The sequence below is a fragment of the Heterodontus francisci genome, chromosome 7 (genome assembly GCF_036365525.1).
Source record: "Heterodontus francisci isolate sHetFra1 chromosome 7, sHetFra1.hap1, whole genome shotgun sequence".
In the NCBI taxonomy this organism is placed as follows: domain Eukaryota; kingdom Metazoa; phylum Chordata; class Chondrichthyes; order Heterodontiformes; family Heterodontidae; genus Heterodontus; species Heterodontus francisci.
Genome location: NC_090377.1, coordinates 81,060,169 through 81,079,628, shown reverse-complemented (window position 1 = coordinate 81,079,628; position 19,460 = coordinate 81,060,169). Strand labels below are relative to the sequence as shown.

Genomic DNA, 19,460 nt, shown 5'->3' with positions numbered 1-19,460 from the left:
TAACCTATTTGTGTATATGTATACCTCGAGTGTGTGTGAAAGTTGGAGCATAATTTATTATTTTAATTAGATCGGTTTACGTACAATAAAGCTAACTTGTTTCTCTGTTTCACCCAAGAAAACCTATCCGAGTGTTTTTTTTTATGGTCATAGCATGTAAGTAGTTAAATACTCATTGTATTGGCAAGCATAACCACTTTTTGAAGAAATAAACCCTTTTGCGGTCAAACAAGGAGAGTGACAAGAGGGGAGCCCTTCGACCTGATCGTAACATATGCTACAGCAACAGTATTTGCACTTTATCCTTTCATTGAATGTTAGATTTTAATTGACTTTACAAACTTTTCAGGAGAGAAGGGTGATACAATATTCAGTTTTGCTGTAAATCTTTTGAAACCTTAATCCTTAACAATATTTTTCTAAAGCTTCAGCTGGAGCCAGTATCCACTAGGAGATGTTGAAGTTAAAATTCAGTACGTCACTGTTACCCAAAGACTTGCTACTTTGTGATCTAATTTGAAAACCATTTTTTTTAATTGAAGGAGAGCATTTTTTGAGTGAAGTACCATTTAAAAGTATTCTCCATAAAAGTTTTTGAAAAAAAATGTATACTTGTGAGGAAATATCTCTTTTTCCTCACGGACAGCCAGTTGGAGACTTCCAATTTGAGGTTTCAAATCTGGAAGATAGCTGCTAAGCCATAGACCTGCCTTGTATGCCAGCTAATGATGCCTTCTCCAGCCTTGAGATCTGATATGATGTCTGCTACTGAAGGGCGATATCTCTTCAGAGTTAGAATGTCAATATATCCATAAGGGACACTTTACTTTAAAAATACTTCCATCCGACCCAAATCTCTCATAGTTTTGCTTCTGGTTAATGAAAATATTGGGCTGTATTTTATAGGGGCATCGATGTTGGGATCCGTGGCAGGGGACATGAAGATTGCCCTGGATGAGGCCCGCCATCGACCTCGACACTGGCAGGGCCCATCCCTGATCTTGACAGCAGCGGCAAGGCCTTGTGGTGGCCCACCATCACTCAGCGACAGGACTGTCATTTAAATATTCAAATTAATTTACTTACCTGCATTAATTAAGTCCCCGTTGCCTCCTGATGTGCCGTCGTGATCTTCATCCCAGCAGTTGGCACTGTCGCGCCTTTCGAATCCCAGTATGGGGAAACAAGACGCACCACCTGTGGGGAGGGGTGTAGGAGGGACATTTATCAGTGTGGGAAGTGGGGGGGGGGGGGGGGAAGCGGAGTCAAACTTACTTGATTGGTCCAGGGGGTGATAGGGGTAAAGGTAAAAGGTTCTGAACTTCGCGGTGGTGGGATGGTCATATATTCAAGCTAAGTATTTCGAGGTGGGGAGGAAGGGCAGGAGTGACATGTAATGCTATTGGGAGTGAGGTTGGAGAGGGGCTGGAAATTTTTTTTTAATTATTCATTTTAAATTCACTGTTCCTTTTAAAATTTTAATTGTCATTTAGGGCTCTATGCCCTTTAAAAATGGCAGCATCTGTGCTGTGCTGCATGCCGTTTCTATGGATGGCTCGCCCAGCCCCTCCACCTCATCGGGGGAGCAGTCCGCCCCGGCCATGTTAATGTGGCGCCGCATATAAGATAGTGGCGGCTCCGTGGAGTGAAAGCCACATGTGCGGCCTGCCATCTTTATAAACGAACTGGCAATCTATATTGGTTTATGTTTGAAAAAAAGAGCAAATCATGATTTTTGTACCAGATCTCTCTTTTGAAGAGTTGTGTCTTGCTTTATGAGATGGTGTGGTTGGTATGACTGGGAAGGCAATGGAGCATCTGGGATCTTTTTCTCTTTGTTTTCATTCAAGATAAACAAACCATTGGCAAAAATCAGGGGAATGAGCATTTTTAAAATGTGTGATTCCTGGTGCTATTTATATTAGTGGTAATGCAATAACATCAGGTTGCACTTTCATTAACCAACATTTAATTCTTCCTAGGCAGTGAATAAACTACTTAAATGTTGAATGTAAATTCTAGACAAGGGACTACATTATGCTGTGTGATTCTGTCCAAAATGGGGATAGTTAGCAACAAAGAATGAGGCAAAGTCTGGTTGTGTGGCCTACTACTGTATCACTTCTTGACCAAGCTTTCCCTCCAGTGCCCCTATTTGGACCAATGACTTCCCCTTCCCCACAAGCCACATGCAAATGGCACTAGCAGTGTAGGATCCAGGTCCCTGGCAGATTTTTCTGGTGTCTCCCATGTTACTGCATCTTCTTGGGACGACCGCGTGGAAGGTGATGGATGTTCCCTGAAGTGGTGATAACTGCCTTAATGGCCTTGTAGTGGCCTCTTATCACAGCAAACAAGCTCCTACATACCTTACTACATCGACGCCAAATTCTGCTTGGGCTTGCTAATTCTCTGATCTTTGGGGCTTTATTGCCTCTTCTGGCTGGATGCCTTTATTGTTGCTGCACCAGCAGTTCCACTGCAGCACAGCTGGAATTTTGGGTCTTGGCAGATTTATTCTGAGCACTGGGAATCCTGTCAAGAGCCCACTGTGCATGCAAGACATTATTAAGATTCATATGCCATTTCCTATATGATTCTCAGTCTAGCATTGAGCAATTGGCCATAATAGATGACTTTTTCAATGGAGACCTCAATTATTTGTTTAGAGATTCTTCTTTTGGGCCTCCTTATCTCGAGAGGCAATGGATACGCGCCTGGAGGTGGTCAGTGGTTTGTGAAGCAGCGCCTGGAGTGGCTATAAAGGCCAATTCTGGAGTGACAGGCTCTTCCACAGGTGCTGCAGAGAAATTTGTTTGTCAGGGCTGTTGCACAGTTGGCTCTCCCCTTGCGCCTCTGTCTTTTTTCCTGCCAACTACTAAGTCTCTTCGACTCGCCACAATTTAGCCCTGTCTTTATGGCTGCCCGCCAGCTCTGGCGAATGCTGGCAACTGACTCCCACGACTTGTGATCAATGTCACAGGATTTCATGTCGCGTTTGCAGACGTCTTTGAAGCGGAGACATGGACGGCCGGTGGGTCTGATACCAGTGGCGAGCTCGCTGTACAATGTGTCTTTGGGGATCCTGCCATCTTCCATGCGGCTCACATGGCCAAGCCATCTCAAGCGCCGCTGACTCAGTAGTGTGTATAAGCTGGGGGTGTTGGCCGCTTCAAGGACTTCTGTGTTGGAGATATAGTCCTGCCACCTGATGCCAAGTATTCTCCGAAGGCAGCGAAGATGGAATGAATTGAGACGTCGCTCTTGGCTGGCATACGTTGTCCAGGCCTCGCTGCCGTAGAGCAAGGTACTGAGGACACAGGCCTGATACACTCAGACTTTTGTGTTCCGTGTCAGTGCGCCATTTTCCCACACTCTCTTGGCCAGTCTGGACATAGCAGTGGAAGCCTTTCCCATGCGCTTGTTGATTTCTGCATCTAGAGACAGGTTACTGGTGATAGTTGAGCCTAGGTAGGTGAACTCTTGAACGACTTCCAGAGCGTGGTCGCCAATATTGATGGATGGAGCATTTCTGATGTCCTGCCCCATGATGTTCGTTTTCTTGAGGCTGATGGTTAGGCCAAATTCATTGCAGGCAGCCGCAAACCTGTCGATGAGACTCTGCAGGCACTCTTCAGTGTGAGATGTTAAAGCAGCATCGTCAGCAAAGAGGAGTTCTCTGATGAGGACTTTCCGTACTTTGGACTTCGCTCTTAGACGGGCAAGGTTGAACAACCTGCCCCCTGATCTTGTGTGGAGGAAAATTCCTTCTTCAGAGGATTTGAACGCATGTGAAAGCAGCAGGGAGAAGAAAATCCCAAAAAGTGTGGGTGCGAGAACACAGCCCTGTTTCACACCACTCAAGATACAGCACTGATTATGCAAGTCTTTGGCACAGTCAGAGCATCTCTAATGAAATCTATCATTGTTGTGGAGCTGTTGTGGTCCAAATCTGAGATGCAATCATGCCCAGCTTTAACTCACTTGGACAGTGAGTAAAGACAATCATGAGGGAAACATTTAATGATCTCCAGTATTATATGCTTAGACTGATCTATGTGTATAGAGGAGCTGTCTTCCAGTAGTGGCATGTGTACAGTAGAACAGACACGGCTGGTTGGCACTTGTTTGGTGCTTTTCTGTGCAATCTCAGAGGCTGTTACAAGTGACAGTAGGCACTAACTCAGATTCCAGTGTACAGTTCCAGCAAAGGAGACCCCTGGGACTAATTTAATGGATTGCTGCTGACCAGTTGGGTATGCACTCATCCAACCGTATTACTCCTTCAGCTCGAGGTGCATACAATAGTCAGAGACATATACAGTTAGCAAGAAGTTCACAAGGCTCAAGAGACAAATATACCAAGAAGACCCAACAGTTTTTAAATAAATGTAACCACTTTTACAATGACATTCATCTTCCATTGTGCAGAAAACAAAATCTGAATAGTCCAAAGTGTAAGAACTTGATTTCTGGGATGATTCCATGGGTGTCTGGATGAGCCTTGTAGCATTAAAGCTGAGGTGAGTATTGTAATGGGGATGATTGCCCCTTTAGGTCTTCAAGAATCAGGTGATACACCCCAGTTAAAGTTCTGAATTTGACCTTCCTTAATTGTTGTACCTCCATCATGCTCTGGTAAATGGTTCTGTTGCTGCACCACCACTGTCTGAGCTGTAAATCATGTGCCCTTTATGTGCTTTGTGCTTTTGAGCATGCCTGATAGTGTGGTCTGTAGTAAATCAGTATCACTGGAACTCAGTCTGTTTCAAGGGCTTACTATTTATATCTGAGAGCATCGGAAAAATATAAAGTGCAAAACTAGAGAAAGATTATTGGAGAGCTTTAGCGCAAAGATAAACAAAATAATTAAAAATTCAAGATTGGCGAGTTGATAGTCACAAGGAGCTAAATTTTCAAAACATGGGCCTGTCTGCTACTTTTATAGATCTCACCAAGGCGTTTGATGCAGTCAGTCAGGACGGACTTTGGAAAATATTATCTAGATTGGGGTGCCCTCCAATTTTCCTCATGATTCTCCATTAGCTGCATGAACGTCAGAAACGTCAGGTCAAGCAGAATGGAGCCTGATCAGACAGCTTCCCTATTTCCAATGGTGTTACGCGAGGGTGTATTCTGGCACACACCTTTTTCTCTATTTTCTTCAGTATGATGCCTCAAAACGCAAAGGCAAGCTTGACAGAAGACATATACATCCACTTCCAAACCGATGGCAATTTCTTCAACCTGCGATGACTACTGGCAAGTACCAAAACTGTGGAGCTTCTGTTTGCTGACAATTGCGCCCCTCTGGCACACACAGAGGAGGCAATGCAGCTCATTGTAAAATGTTTCTCTGGGGCAGCAAATGCCCTTGGTCTTATTATTAGCTTAAAGAAAACAGAAGTGCTGTACCAACCATGGCTCAGAGGAAGATAAAATTCACCACAGATCAGCTTTGACAGTAGCAACTTTAATGCAGTACAACAGTTTACCTATCTCCGTATCTCAAATGTCAACAAGGACATAGCCAATTGACTGTCCAAGGCCAGCAGCTCCTTTGGCCACCTCTCGAAGCATGTTTGGCAAAACCATTCATTGCGCATCTCAACCAAAATTCAAGTATACAGATCGGTTGCCATCACCAGCCTCTTGTATGCTGCGGAATCATGGGTTCTGTGCAGAAAACAAATGCGACTGCTGGAGCACTTCCATCAACCCTGTCTTTGATCCATCATGACATCAGATGGCAGGACTACATCACAAATAATGAAGTCCTGAATGAAGCCAATCTGTCCAGCATTGAATGCTGTGCAGGACATGTCATGCAGGAGGATTCCAGAATGCCAAAAGCAGTGCTTTATGGTGAACTATGCTTCAACAAGCGAGATGGAGGTGCACCTCATAAATACTTCAAAGACCAGTTGATGAGACAGCTCTGTCTGGCTGACATTGACCAATGGGTGTGGGATCAGGAAGCTGCCGACAGATAGCTGGCACATAACAACCAGAAAAGTAGCATGCAAGTTGTTAAGAAAGTGCTTCCATTTTTTATAAATATTTTTTGAGGACTTGTGTTTTAGAATTGTGGCGATCGATTCATTGGAGGACTGAAGTGATTCAATAGATGTTGGACATTTTTTTAAAGGGTCACTGGAAGGACTCTGTTTAAAAGCAACATTTACTGGATGTCACATGTCTTCAGCTAAGTAAACTACAGGTTCTTTCTGACAATGTTTACAAGAGAAGTGAAATATCTAGATTTATGGTACTTTAGAGTGGGTTTCATTTTTGAATACTGTCTTGAGTCATTTGGGTTTGTAGTCTGCTGAAAGAAACACCAAACTCATCTTTTCCCCAGCTCTCTGAGAAACCCTGCAAAAAAAAAATCCAGTATGTGATAGCTGTAATGCCTAATGCTGGATTTCTCCTGAGAAGCTTTTGGAAGATTTCCTCTCAACATTTCCTGAACGAACTGCTTCTGAAAAGATCCCAGTGACCTGTCTACATGTACTCAGATGCCAGACTGTATGCCACCTGGAATGTAACAAATCTTATCCTTTCTTAAAGAATTGACAAGTACTTTGGCTAAAGCATCTTTATTTTTCCTTTAATCTGTGTGTGTGTTGGGTTTTTAGAAAGGAATGTATATTTTTACTGTCATATTTCAAACTGTGTGTTAAAGCTTTGCATCTTTATTGACGAAGTCTTGTTTTATGATAAATTAATACTTTTGTTTATTAAAGAAAACCAGTTGGTGGATTTTATTCTGAAATAAAAATATTGGCTGTATCAGTAACTGGGTATATTTAAATATATGTTATGACCTGTGGAGAAGTGGAACTAGAGAAATACAGTGCACTCCACCCGCCTTGTTCAAAACAAACAGACACGAGGCTGCTGAAGAAAGACGTAGACAATTGAAGTCTACTTCTACTGGAGCCCCTTCAAACCAGGATTTCTTGTGCCCTAACTGCTCAAGAGCCTGCAGATCAAGAATTGCCTTCTTCAGTCACCAACGTTCATGCTAACTACCAAAGAGACATGCCCTTCACCTGTGAAGAATCTGCCATCATCACCAGAGATTGGCGAGTTGATAGTCATAGGGAGCTAAATTTTCCTGTGTCAGGTTTATGACAGGAAATTCACTAGGACCATGTTTGTTCTCTTTATTGCCACCCCACCATGATCCCATCCAGTTTTCCTCATTCAATTTTGTTGCAATACTGTCAGGAGCTTGAAGGATTATTTGTGCCAGCCAGTGCAATCTCCTTGCTGGGGCAAGAGAAATCTAGTACTGCTGCAGTGTTATACTGGATGCAGCAGCTTAAAGGGGTATGGCAGCCATTTTATATCTAAAAAAGTTTGAATCACTGCAATTCTGAGGCTGGTAGTTCTTCAGGTTACTGAATACCTAGATTTACTGCCTCTTTGGATGAAGCATTATTGGCTAAAATCTGGCTGCTTTTTGGTCCCAGGGAAAGAGACCCATGGAGGGCACGATACAGGCTCAATGGTAAGTGGTAGTTTTGGCCTTAAATGTTACCTCCAGCTACTCCAATACCCAAAGAAGTTCACTGACCTCACTAGCGTGCCTAAGGCTGTCACACTTTGTAACAAGTACAGCAAATAAGCATGTTTCACAATTCCAGCCACCTTGGCCTTTCTATCTTGCACACCGTCTACAATATATTAGAAGTGACTACAATATTCCTTCAAATCCCATTCCTTCCCCTGCAATTATAAGTTCACCCACAGCAGAACATATAAGGAAGCAATGAAAGCATTGCAGGATCTGTAGTTCCTCAAATCCTGCACCTCTTATCAGCTCTGTTAAAGAATGATTTCTGATACCTTTGTTGCACTCCACTTGATAGCAAATAAAGTACCTCCACACTCTATACTACTTAGACAATTCCACAAGCGAAGACATTGAAGCACCACCTCTGCTCTCCCAACACTCCTGCTGGAAAGCATCAGGCAGCCACCTCAGAACTTTTTACCATTGTGGTAGCTTCGAGAAGAAGTCAGAGATTAGGATTGAAAGGGCATATAATTTTAGGCACTAAGAGGAGCCATGGTATTTAAAATCAAAAACAGTAATATTCGTAGCTTTGTCTTCATTTAAAAAAATGTAATCACTGATGGGATATGTGTGGCATGATTTTAGATAAACTGAGGAATGCCTGTAAGGAATGGCAGCCTTGGCATTGTGAAGCAGAGCCTCAGATGCCCAATTTGGCATTCCTCCTCTTAACGCATTGTTAAGGAGATAACATTGTGTTCCCTGTCTTACAGATGAAGATCCTAAAATATCTCTAGAGCACAAGCAGCAAATCAGTTATGAGCATGTTGGAGGTAGAAAATTCCCCTAAGAAAACTTGAAACAAATACTGCATTCTTCGGCAAGAAAATTTGGCCAAGAACATTATGCAAATAAGTTGGCCTTTGGCAGCACTCCCAGCTGCCCAATTCTGTCTACAATTAGCAATGCCAATTTTATTTTGGCACTGCTTTGGTTTTAAGGTGGAGGGAGGGAAATCCGGCATTGGACATAGAACCTCGTTGAAATCCTTTGGCAGATGCAGAAAGTGGGGTTGCAGTGGGTACTGCAGGAGACCTGCAATCCAGAAGGAGGAAGAAAATTAAAGGAAGTTGGCCTAAGGCTTCTCAGAAACATTTTCCTGCGCTGTCCAACTCAATCCCACAACAAGGGCAGTAAATGGGACTAAAATCCAGGCAAAAGTGATAGATTAGGACAAACATAGAGCAGTAAAGTTTATTCAGAGTGAGTCAGACATAGGAACAGGAGTAAGCCATTCACCTTTGGCAGGAGATACAGGTGCAAACATTCCAAGGTGTTCCACCTATGACTTTTGAGGCATGTGATAATCTGTCACTACTGAATCCATGTTCTCAATTTTAAAAGTGGTGGTGGGGGGCGGGGGGAGGGCGGGGGGGTGGGAAGAGAAGAAAGCGGTGCATGCCAGTCCCAAACTGGGCAGGGAGTCCAGGGATGGGGAGGCCCTGTCAATATTAATGGCAGGGTCTCATTTAAATGGAAGTTATGAGTCCTGTGTGTCACCCAGCCAGGCTCAGTACCGGGCCAGTGGGCAGGAGCGGGAATTTGGTGGCAGGAATCTGCAAGCGTGAGCCGTGGGAGGCCCCAGTAGTCAATGGAGGCAGAGGCTGGAGTTGCTGGGGTGTAGGGGTTGTGGGATGGTGGGTGTGTCTCCTCCTGGCCCACACGGAGTTATAAGAAAATCAATTCTTAAAGGATAACCTTGGTTAACAGTGACTGCCGCCACTGTTGTTCTGCCAGACCACAGACAGTACAGGATTCCCTCTAACTTCAAGTTAATATTATGTCATAGTTCCGAAGCCAGCATCAGGCCATGGCTTTTAATCCTATGTTGACCCCTACTTGCTTTTAACAGGAGCCTCGCGGCAATGTCGAATCACAGTCATTAAAAAATAAACGGCAGCCAGGAATGCGATGAGTTGGAACCGAGAGCTAGAATTTTCAAATAAACCCCTGCTACGCGCCATTCCTATTGGGTGGAGAGAGAAAGGTGGTTAAAATCCCGACTCCTATACCTCCTGGCACTACAGGAAATACAGCTATACAGCAATCCTGCACCCACAGTGTGCTCAAAGGGAATGGTGCATTTACTGTTATCTCAGACCAATGTTGCAGCAACAGTACTTAACATGAAATCAAAAATAATTAAACAGAGGGATTCCATCAGAAGACTTGAATGCAAAGTCACAAGATAGAATTGTCTGTAGTATTATGTATATGATCAGCATAGATTATTACTGGGGCTGCTTTCTTCAGGATAAACAGCAACAGCAACTACTTACGGTTTCATAGCATCTTTATCATAATACATCCCGAGGTGCTTCACAGGAGCATTATGAAGCAAAATTGTACACCAAGCCACATAAGGCGATATTGGGTCAGATGGCCAAAAGCTTGGTCAAAGAGGTAGGTTTTAAGGAACGTCTTAAAGGAGGAAAGCGACGTAGAGAGGAGAGGTTTAGGGAGGGGGTTCCAGGGCTTAGGGCCCGGCAGCTGAAGGCATAGCCATCAGTGGTGGAGTGATTAAAATCAGGGATGCTCTAGAGGCCAGAATTAAATGAGCACAGATATCCCAGAGAGTTGTGGGACTGAAGGAGATTACAGAGATGGGGAGGGGCAAGGCCGTGGAGGGATTTGAAAACTAGGATGAGAATTTTAGAATCGAGATGTTGCTTGATCAGGAGCCTGACTGGGAACCATTGTGGGTTAGCGAGCATAGGGATGATAGGTGAATGGGATTTGGTGTAATGACAGCAGCAACAGAGTTTTGGATGACTTCAAGTTTACAGAGGGTAGAATGTGGAAGGCTGGCTAGGTATGTGTTATGTTGTGATAAGGTATTTAAATAATTGAATGCAAACATGATACAGTATGAAACTGTATACCTTTCCTCATTTGTTTATGCTGTACACATGATAGGACAGAGACATCATCCAGGAGCTGGAAAACACATGAGTGGTATCTCTTGAAAAGATGTGTTGTCTGTATCTTTGCCAAGAGTGTCTCTCCTGTTCACACTGCATAATGAGCGCAACCTAAACTTTTCCCTGTTCTTTTTCTGCCACCATCAGCAATGTTTGGCTATGCTTTGTCAGAAAAGGAACTGCTCGAAGTTCTTTTGGGATCAGTTCAAATATTCTAATTTGTAGTCTCTGCTTCGATTTTATCTTCTTATTGGGTTAAAAGAGGAGAGAATTTGCATTTATAAAGCATCTTTCACATTTCAGGACATCTCAACGTGCTTCACTGGCAGTGAATTAATTTTGAAGGGTAGCTACTATTGTGATGTAGAAAAACATGGCAGCTAATTTGTGCACCTAAGGTCCCATGAACAGCAGTGAGATAAATGGCAGTTAACCTATTTTGGGGATGTTGATTGAGGGATATATTTTGGCCAGGACACCAGGGAACATTCCTGATCTTCAAATAGTGCAGTGGGATCTTCTGTGTTCACAAGCTGACAGGGCCTTAGTTTAAGATTTTCTCCAGAAGTCAGTGTTTTGACAATGCAGCTCTGGTTCAGTATTACATTGAAGTGTTGGTTGGGCTGTATGCTCAAATCTGTAGTGGGAAATGAACCCACAGCTCTCTGACTTGGAGGCTAGAGTGTTATCACTGAGCCAAATTAACAGTCAGTTGAAACATTTTCTTATGGTTTATTTTCTCATACTGAAATATTTTATAGTTTCCTTTTTTCAAAAGTACATCAGTACAGGAACATTCAAGCTTTTTATTTTCATGTGTTGTGCAGCCTTGGGCCACAAATAAAGTTTAAATGCATGTTCTCATTCAGTTATATCTTGTTAAAAGGTTAAGAGTTTCTGCTTAGGGTGCAGTTGGCAGACCAGGCACAACGTGTGCTCAAAATTGCACTAGTTTTCCAAAATGATGTCATAGTTCAAGTTTCTGCTCAAACATATTTGCATATTCACAAATGCAAAATCTTCAACAATTCAGGACTGCATTTTAGAACTTAGTTTTTTTGTCCCTTGCATTAAAAAAAATCTCCTTGTTATTTAAAAGTGGTAACTTGGTGCAGTTTGATAAACAAAGCTGAAAATGTTATCACGGAAGATAAGCATTTTTAGTCAGTGTCTAATCCACCACCTATGAGAAACCTGATATTAAATAACTGAAAATGACTTTTAAAAACTATACAGAGCCATTTACTAGTTTTATTGTTGTGCACTAGTCAGTTTCTTAGTGGATTAAATATTTTTTATATGTAAAAATTTTTTAAATGTGCCATTAGTGCCCTTGCACCAAAAAATAAATAAATAAACAAGCTTAATTTTGAGAGCTTCCTGATGGGTCTCAAACAGACCCAATTAGCGGAAACTCGCTGTGGTAATTAATTTGATCTGGGTAGCGTTGCCAGTTTTGTGGACTGGGTCAGATTCCAGCACAATGGTTTTTAAACTACGCAAAAGATTGCAGAAACGTGATTTCTGCTGGATGTAACTGCACTTGAAATTCCTCAATCCTTTGCACTGGTTTGGCTGATTTCAGGCGAATTAACAAGCACAACCCAAGTGGAGACTCTACCCACAGTTAGCACTAAAAGCTTATTACAGGGTGATTTCTCAAAAGTGCTAAAATGAGCCCACGTCAGACCTTCAGGCCAATGAAATTCAAAAAACCCAAACCAGAAAAAAGAAATATAAATTCAAATAAGACAGAGTTGCCTGAGATGCAACTGCTAAATTGCCAGAGTTTAGGTATCATATGTGGCCCATGAGCTGAAATTTGAATGCTTTTAATTTATGTCACTATCAGATATTGTACATTCTATTCCAGCAAGCCTGCATCACCTGATGGCCTTATAATGAACCACAATATCTATCCAGAAGGATATGTAAAAGAAGACTAAAATAATGAAAAACAATCCTAGAAAGCAGGATTATTTTATTTACTGCATGTTCACTCAGAAGTAATTAACTTTAGAAATTGAGTTTCTCATCTAAATCTAGAAACAAAAAGTAACTTTAAACAAGGGATTCGACACAGCATCAGAGACATGATCAACACCAATTAAACAGAGCTCACTACCATCTCATATTTCCAGGGGAAAGCATCTGACTTTTTTTTTGTAGCCTGCCAATCTCACTCTGGCTTTTGTCTTAAGTAGTTGATGATGGCACATGTGAAGCCGGTATTGTTTAAGGATCTACTTTAAAGTTTTCAGGATAAGAGTGCAGAGATCCTCTCGGGCTTCAGCTAAGGTCATTCTGACTGGCATCTTGGTCAGAAAGGTCTCTGATAACACAGATTACGGCGCTGTGTTTGCTCCAAATGACCCACAGTGTCGAAGCAGGTTGATGAATTGTTACAGTGAAATAAATGGGCTGTTAGTATTTTGAGAAGGAAGCACGTAAGACTTCCTAGAACCAGAATTAAGTTTAGCAAGCCCTTGGGTAAAGGTGAGTTCTCCCCACCACCCCCAATCCCATCACCCGCCAACACAAAACGGAAGGATTGGCAAGAATGTTGTTATCTATGATAGAAACTATCACCAGTACAGACTTTGGGTGCAGGTAGTCGGCTCTTTAGCAGTGCTCATGGCTAGTATTCTCACTTTGATAATCGTGCCAGAAAGTCTTTCTTCACACCTTCTATTCCAGACTGCTTCAGCTGAAGTGCCTAAATGTTTTAAGGGTTCATCTAACTCGAGTGAACTATTGGGATCCTCTGAATCAGAACAGGGAGGGATCTCAAGCAGAAGGTTTCAGCTGAGCTAGTGAGGGGTGGGATAAATTTTTATGTTATAATTTTAAAGTTCTAAAAATGGAACAGTGGAACAGTGGAATGTTATATTCACTTCACTGAGTAATTTGTCATTTGAGAGCAATTGATTTTCTGTGAAATTGCGCCACATTAATCACTGCCATTTATGTTTAAAATGGGATTAGCACTTCCTCTCAGAGCACTAATACATAATGATCAACATTTCAGAGCTCGGAGCTGTGAACAATTTCTTGTAATATCACTGTTTTGTCTAGGTTATTTCCTTCACTCCAGTATAAGTTCCAAAAAATCAAATATTATCGAGAAGCATGCAAAAATGCTTCTAAATATTGCTGTTTATTGAGAAAAGAGTCAATTTATTACTTAAATTATGTATGACGGTGTAATTGTTTCACTATACCCTAAATCTGATGTCACTGAGCAATTACTGCTGTTGGATTATGTGCAAGTCAAAACCAGTGTGGAGCAATGCTAAACAATGTCTGTGTAACATGCTGTGGTGCAAGAGTTGAGTGCAACTGCCCAGAACATATCAAGAACTATAGATTGCATAACTGTAGCAGAGTTATCCAAGAACTTGCCTTAAAATGAAACACTTAGCAAAAAAAAAAGCATTTTTGGCCAGAGCGATGAATGTGACAAATGAGATTGAATGCTATTCCCACATGCTGTGTCCATGTAATTACTTGAATTCTGGTATAGCAACATAATGCTGTCTTTTGTATATTGCCTGGAAAAATCATACTGTAGCATAGCATTATTTAGCTTAATAATGTATGTTTCACCCCCATGCTTTAGAGACAGTGGGCCGGATTTTGAGTTTTGGGTTGGGGTCCTGATGTCAGGGTCACATGGGGTCAGAAGCCGCCCCTGTCTGAGGAACAGTTACCCGGCAGTGATTTTTCCCAAATTGGCCAACTAGTTGCCAGAGAGCGGGTTCACCAGTTAATTAAGGATGGTAGGCGGGCTCTCTCAACTGGAGGGCCGATAGGAGGTAAGAGAGAGGGTGCCTCCATTTTGAGGCATCCTCTCTCCAACTTCTTAATCTGTTAAATTATAAATGGCCTCAGCAGTTGGGCCACCATTGTAAACCCCACAATGGTGGCCTTGTTGCTGAGGGCATTTTTAATTGAACACTTATAAAAAGTCGGAGAGAGGGCACCTCAAGATGGCGGAGGGAGCCCCTCCACAAGCCAACCTATGGCCACAGCTGTGGGCAGGCAGGTGTGGAGGGCCTCAAAGCCTGGCTGGAGCACTGGCACCATCCCCCCTCTGGTTTGCCGCTGGGAGGCCACCATAGGCAGCTTGTCGAGTCCCTAACACCTCGGGGGCAAGGGGGTGGCGGCACGGGGTGGCGGCCTGGAGGCTGACTGGAAAATTTCAGTCAGCCTCTGATGGTAGATGTTAATAGGCCTTTAAACGCCTTTAATTGGTTACCTGTCGCTTGTAGTCCGGTAGCTCTGCTGACCCCATCCCGCCTCTGGGAAAATGGCCTCGGGGCAGGATGTTGCTGCCAAACTTTCACACCAGCATGCCTCTGTCCCTGGCTCCATATGGGGGCAAAAGTCCTGCCCATTTTATATGTATAAATATAAAATATATATGCACACACACAAGGCTACTTTGCTATTGGAATAAAGCCTGTTTCTGAATTTGATTTACTTCATTCTAATATTTGCTGAACCAGATAAATTATTTTCTTTCACTTCTAGGAACAAAAATGTATTGAAGCCACACAGTTTGGAATGTTTAGACTCATTAAAATTGCATATGATCTTATTGTAAATGAGGATTTAAAAAGTTGGGGTAGAAATTCCACCAACCACTTGATTGCCATGCCATGCCCTGTGCCAGATTCTGGCGATAGTGCCATCGCCATATTGGCGGCAAGCGCCACATTAGAAGTAACAGACCTGCCATTTTAATTCTCCACCTTATTTTCACACTGATATCTCTCCCCTTGGCCTACTGCAGTGTTCCAATGAAGCTTGAGGAATAGCACCTCATCTTTTGATTTGGCACTTTACATCCTTTGGACTCAATATCGAGTCCAGCAATTTCAGACTGTAATCTTTGCCCCCATTTTGATTACTTTTCTTTGCATGTTTTGGCCCTAACCTTGTTTTTCTCTTTTGTTTTTGCTTCCAGATGGCAGCTGTTCATTATTCCATCATTGACACCTCCTCTGGACAAAGCATTTGTTTCTTTACTTGTCCCATTAATACTCACTTTGGTTCTGCTCCACCAACTGTTTTGTCATTTAATGTGTCCCATCTTCTGCCCTATCACAAACCTTCCCTTTTGTTCTTTCTCCACCCTCCCCCATTTGACCAACTTGGCGGCACAGTGGCGCAGTGGTTAGCACCGCAGCCTCACAGCTCCAGTGACCCGGGTTCAATTCTGGGTACTGCCTGTGTGGAGTTTGCAAGTTCTCCCTGTATCTGCGTGGGTTTTCTCCGGGTGCTCCAGTTTCCTCCCACATGCCAAAGACTTGCAGGTTGATAGGTTAATTGGCCATTATAAATTGCCCCTAGTATAGGTAGGTGGGAGGGAAATATAGGGACAGGTGGGGATGTGGTAGGAATATGGGATTAGTGTAGGATTAGTATAAATGGGTGGTTGATGGTCGGCACAGACTCGGTGGGCCGAAAGGCCTGTTTCAGTGCTGTATCTCTAAAACTAAAACTAAAAACCTATTACATTTTTAACTTTTCCCAGTTCAGATGAAAGGTCATCGACTTGAGACGTTAACCCTGTTTCTCTCCACAATTGCTGCCAGACCTGCTGAGTATTTCCAGCATTTTCTGTTTTTATTTCAGATTTCTAGCATCTGCAGTATTTTGCTCTTGTACTAGTAAAACTGGGGTTGGTCTCCTGAGTGCAGAAAAGGTTAAGAGGAGATTTGATAGAGGTATTCACTATTCTGAAGGATTTTGCTGAAGTAGATAGGGAGAAATTATTTTCAGTGGCATAAGTGTTGGTAACTAGAAGACACAGATTTAATGTAATTGACAACATGAGGAAAAGGTTTTTTGCACAGTGAGTGTCATGATCGGCAATGCATTGCCTGAAAGGGTGGTGAAGGCAGATTCAATAATAACTATGAAGAACTTGACAAATTGATTTTTGCTGGAAGATTACTTGAGAATTCAAAACCATGAAGAAATAATTCCTCCAGTTGCTATGTACAATGACATTATAAATGCGTGTGACAGATTTTTCTATCGAGTGTTTCAAATGCAGTTTTGAACACAATCTGAAAGAACTCAACCTCTTGGCTGGAGGATTCTCTGATGTGATGTATACCTGAATAAATTACACTTATATTGGCTATTTTAGTTGCATAACTGTGTACATCCGATGTTTTACTCACTTATTAGGTTTTACTTACCCACTTTGAAACAATAGGAAGAAAGAGTACACCAACCATAATGGGCTCTACTTTCTTCCTCCTGCAGAACTGAAGAATAATCATAATTTAATATTAAAGCTGTGTCTGCTCTCATAATATTAGTCACTGTGTTACAGCAATTTGAAATAGATTACATGCATGTCATTCTTATAAGAACATTTACGCCACAGTTTCAAAAAGAAAAATTTGCATTATACAGATGAGGTCTCAAGATGCTAAATGCTCATTCTTACCTTCATCATGATCTATGCTGGTGACGTTGAGATATAACTCTGCTTCGTAGTTTTCATTGTTTATTCCTTGGAGAGGAAGAAATTGATGTTTATTTCTAGTTTTTTTGATTCCAGCAACTGTGTATATTAGTGGTTCAAACTATTTTTTTACAAAAAGTCAGAATTGGCGTTTTCACTGTAGTTTCATTTAACGTGGGCTTCAGTGGTCCCATGAAACAGGCAATAGTGAATTGGCATCCAGTTTTACACAGCCTGTTTTAAGCAGCGTCCAATGTTCTTTTCCATTGACATCTATGCTAACTACTGATAGAGGAAGAAAAGCAGATCCCACCCGATAAATTTGCAGCCCACTCTATGGGTTGGCAGCAACATTGAACCACAGAGAGGTTGTTGCAGGGCCCTGAAATCAGCACACTTATCAGAATTGGCTGTTACAAATTCCAAAGTATTTGATATAAAAGAATGCAAAAAGGCCAACAAACCCCCAGCCATCCTTAGAATGTTCCCAAACTTGTCAGCCTTGGTTCAGCATTCTTGTCTTTGTGTTAGCAAATAGTGGGTTCAAGTCCCATTCCAGAAACTTGAGTACATAATCTTGACAGAAATTGTCAAGTCTTTCATTGTCAGAGGTGCCTTCTTTCAGACCAAGATATTAAATTGACATCATGTTTTCCCTCTCAGGTGAATGTAAAAAAAAAATCCCATGGCACGATTCCAAGAAGAGTGCCCGAGTTCTCCCAGTGTTCTGGCCAATGTCCCTAAAACAGATGAAACAATGATTTCTTCACTGATTATGGAACCTTGCTGTGTGCAGATTGGCTGCTATAGATTTCAAAAGAATTGCCTTAGCTGTGAAATACCTTGGGATGTTCCAAGGACATGAAAATCACTCGATAAATATAAATTTGGTAATTCTCTAAAAATAGAAGTTGGCTTTGCACACAGTTGCACAAAGAGGAGAGTAACTGCATGTCAGGGGAAGAGAGATTGCGAGGCAGATTTGGAAAATGGGCCCTCTTGGTTATCCCCGACAGAGCAAATTTAAGATGCAGGTCTATTGTTTTTTGAAATGGGAATCTTTGGTAAGTACAGTTTTATATTAAGAACAGGTGTTTCATTTTGAGCACAGCATATATACAAAACCATGCCAAATGTATCTCTTCATTGTAATTTAAAATAATTGGTAGGAAGATAAAAAATCTTTGTATACTAGTCAGTATGAGGTTCTGATTGAGAGCTTTGTGTTGAGATTTGGATAATTTGATAGTAGAAAATGATGCTGAAGGCAATTCTTAAATGGAGTTGTGGTTTGCTGACCAAGTTTGGAAACACTGTTCATAGATGTTAATTCTTGAAGAAATGTTCAGAGAATTTCAAATAAGACTTTGTGTAACTGGTTTCTAAAATTATCTCCAGTGCATTGCACTTCAGAAACCAATTAGGTTGAGGTTTGAATTGAAGGAAAAATCAAATTATAGAGTAAAGCATGAGTTGTCTACATAACTGTTGTGCTGTCTCTAGTCAAAGGTTATTCTGGTACCCTGCAATCTTAGAACATGCAAAAGAATTTCACCAGGAAATGTAGACTAATGTAGATAGTACAGTAACCATTTTTGAAATAACACAATAATGTGCTATCTTCAACATCTCAGTATTTTGTTACACTTTGTAGGGTAGTACCTATAAGTATTTCAACAGCTGCAAACCAATAGACTGAACTAAAGTTGATTTGTCCTCCATGTTTAATAATATTGTAAATGAGAAGCTAAACTTCACCATGATGTTTCACGCTGCTGAAATATGCTCCGACCAACACAAATAATTCTGCAGAGATTGCCTTTCATGTTGCAATTGGATATGTATATATTTGAGGTATAGGTTGCTAAAATATTTCAGTTTTCTACAGTAGTGCAGTAGTAGATTGTATCTTTCAGAAACAAAAGCTTTTGGAGGCTCTGGGCCTTATTTAGCTGAATATTGTATGGGCCTACTTGGCCAGGTAAAGAACTCATGTCTCTTCAACAGGTCTTTTTAAAGTCATTATGATTTATCTTGACATTTTTATGCCTGTTTACTTGTTGACACTTTTTTTCTTCAAAGGTTTAAACATTGAGTTCTGATGACATAGTTGGAGGACTGGGTTAAAGCAATTAATTCACCCAGCTGCATGAGGGAACTGAATTAACACAATTCAAATTCTAAGATCCTTGGAATAATCTGGGCTGTTGATTACGTTTACATGTTAATTCACTTTCCTCTCCCTGTTCAGCAAGTTGTCAGTTCCCTGCAAAAATTCCATCAACATTCATGTAAACAAAATATTTTAAACATCAGCTGAAGAATGGTATTTGTAGTAGAATAAAGGTTGGTCAACAAATTCATTTAATAGAAATGTACAGATGTAATATTCTTTATAGTTGACTTCTTGTCTTCTGAAATCTATTTTGTCTCCTCTGTTTGGTGTTTTTGGTGCTCTTCACAGCTGCTT

At 41.6% G+C, this 19,460-nt stretch overlaps 1 protein-coding gene across 3 annotated transcripts in view; it reads left to right on the top strand.

The window, feature by feature from the left end:
* znf385b (zinc finger protein 385B) overlaps window positions 1–19,460 on the top strand; it is a 325,574-nt gene that overhangs the window by 91,694 nt on the left and 214,420 nt on the right. Inside the window, exon 1 of one of the 3 annotated variants that reach the window (XM_068035528.1) lies at window positions 17,960–18,054. The exons of the other annotated variants lie outside the window; for them this stretch is intronic. Within the exon in view, the coding sequence (XP_067891629.1) occupies window positions 18,042–18,054 (13 nt within the window). The 5' untranslated portion in view covers window positions 17,960–18,041. Of the gene's footprint in view, window positions 1–17,959; window positions 18,055–19,460 lie in introns of those variants that run through there. 3 annotated transcript variants of the gene reach the window in all.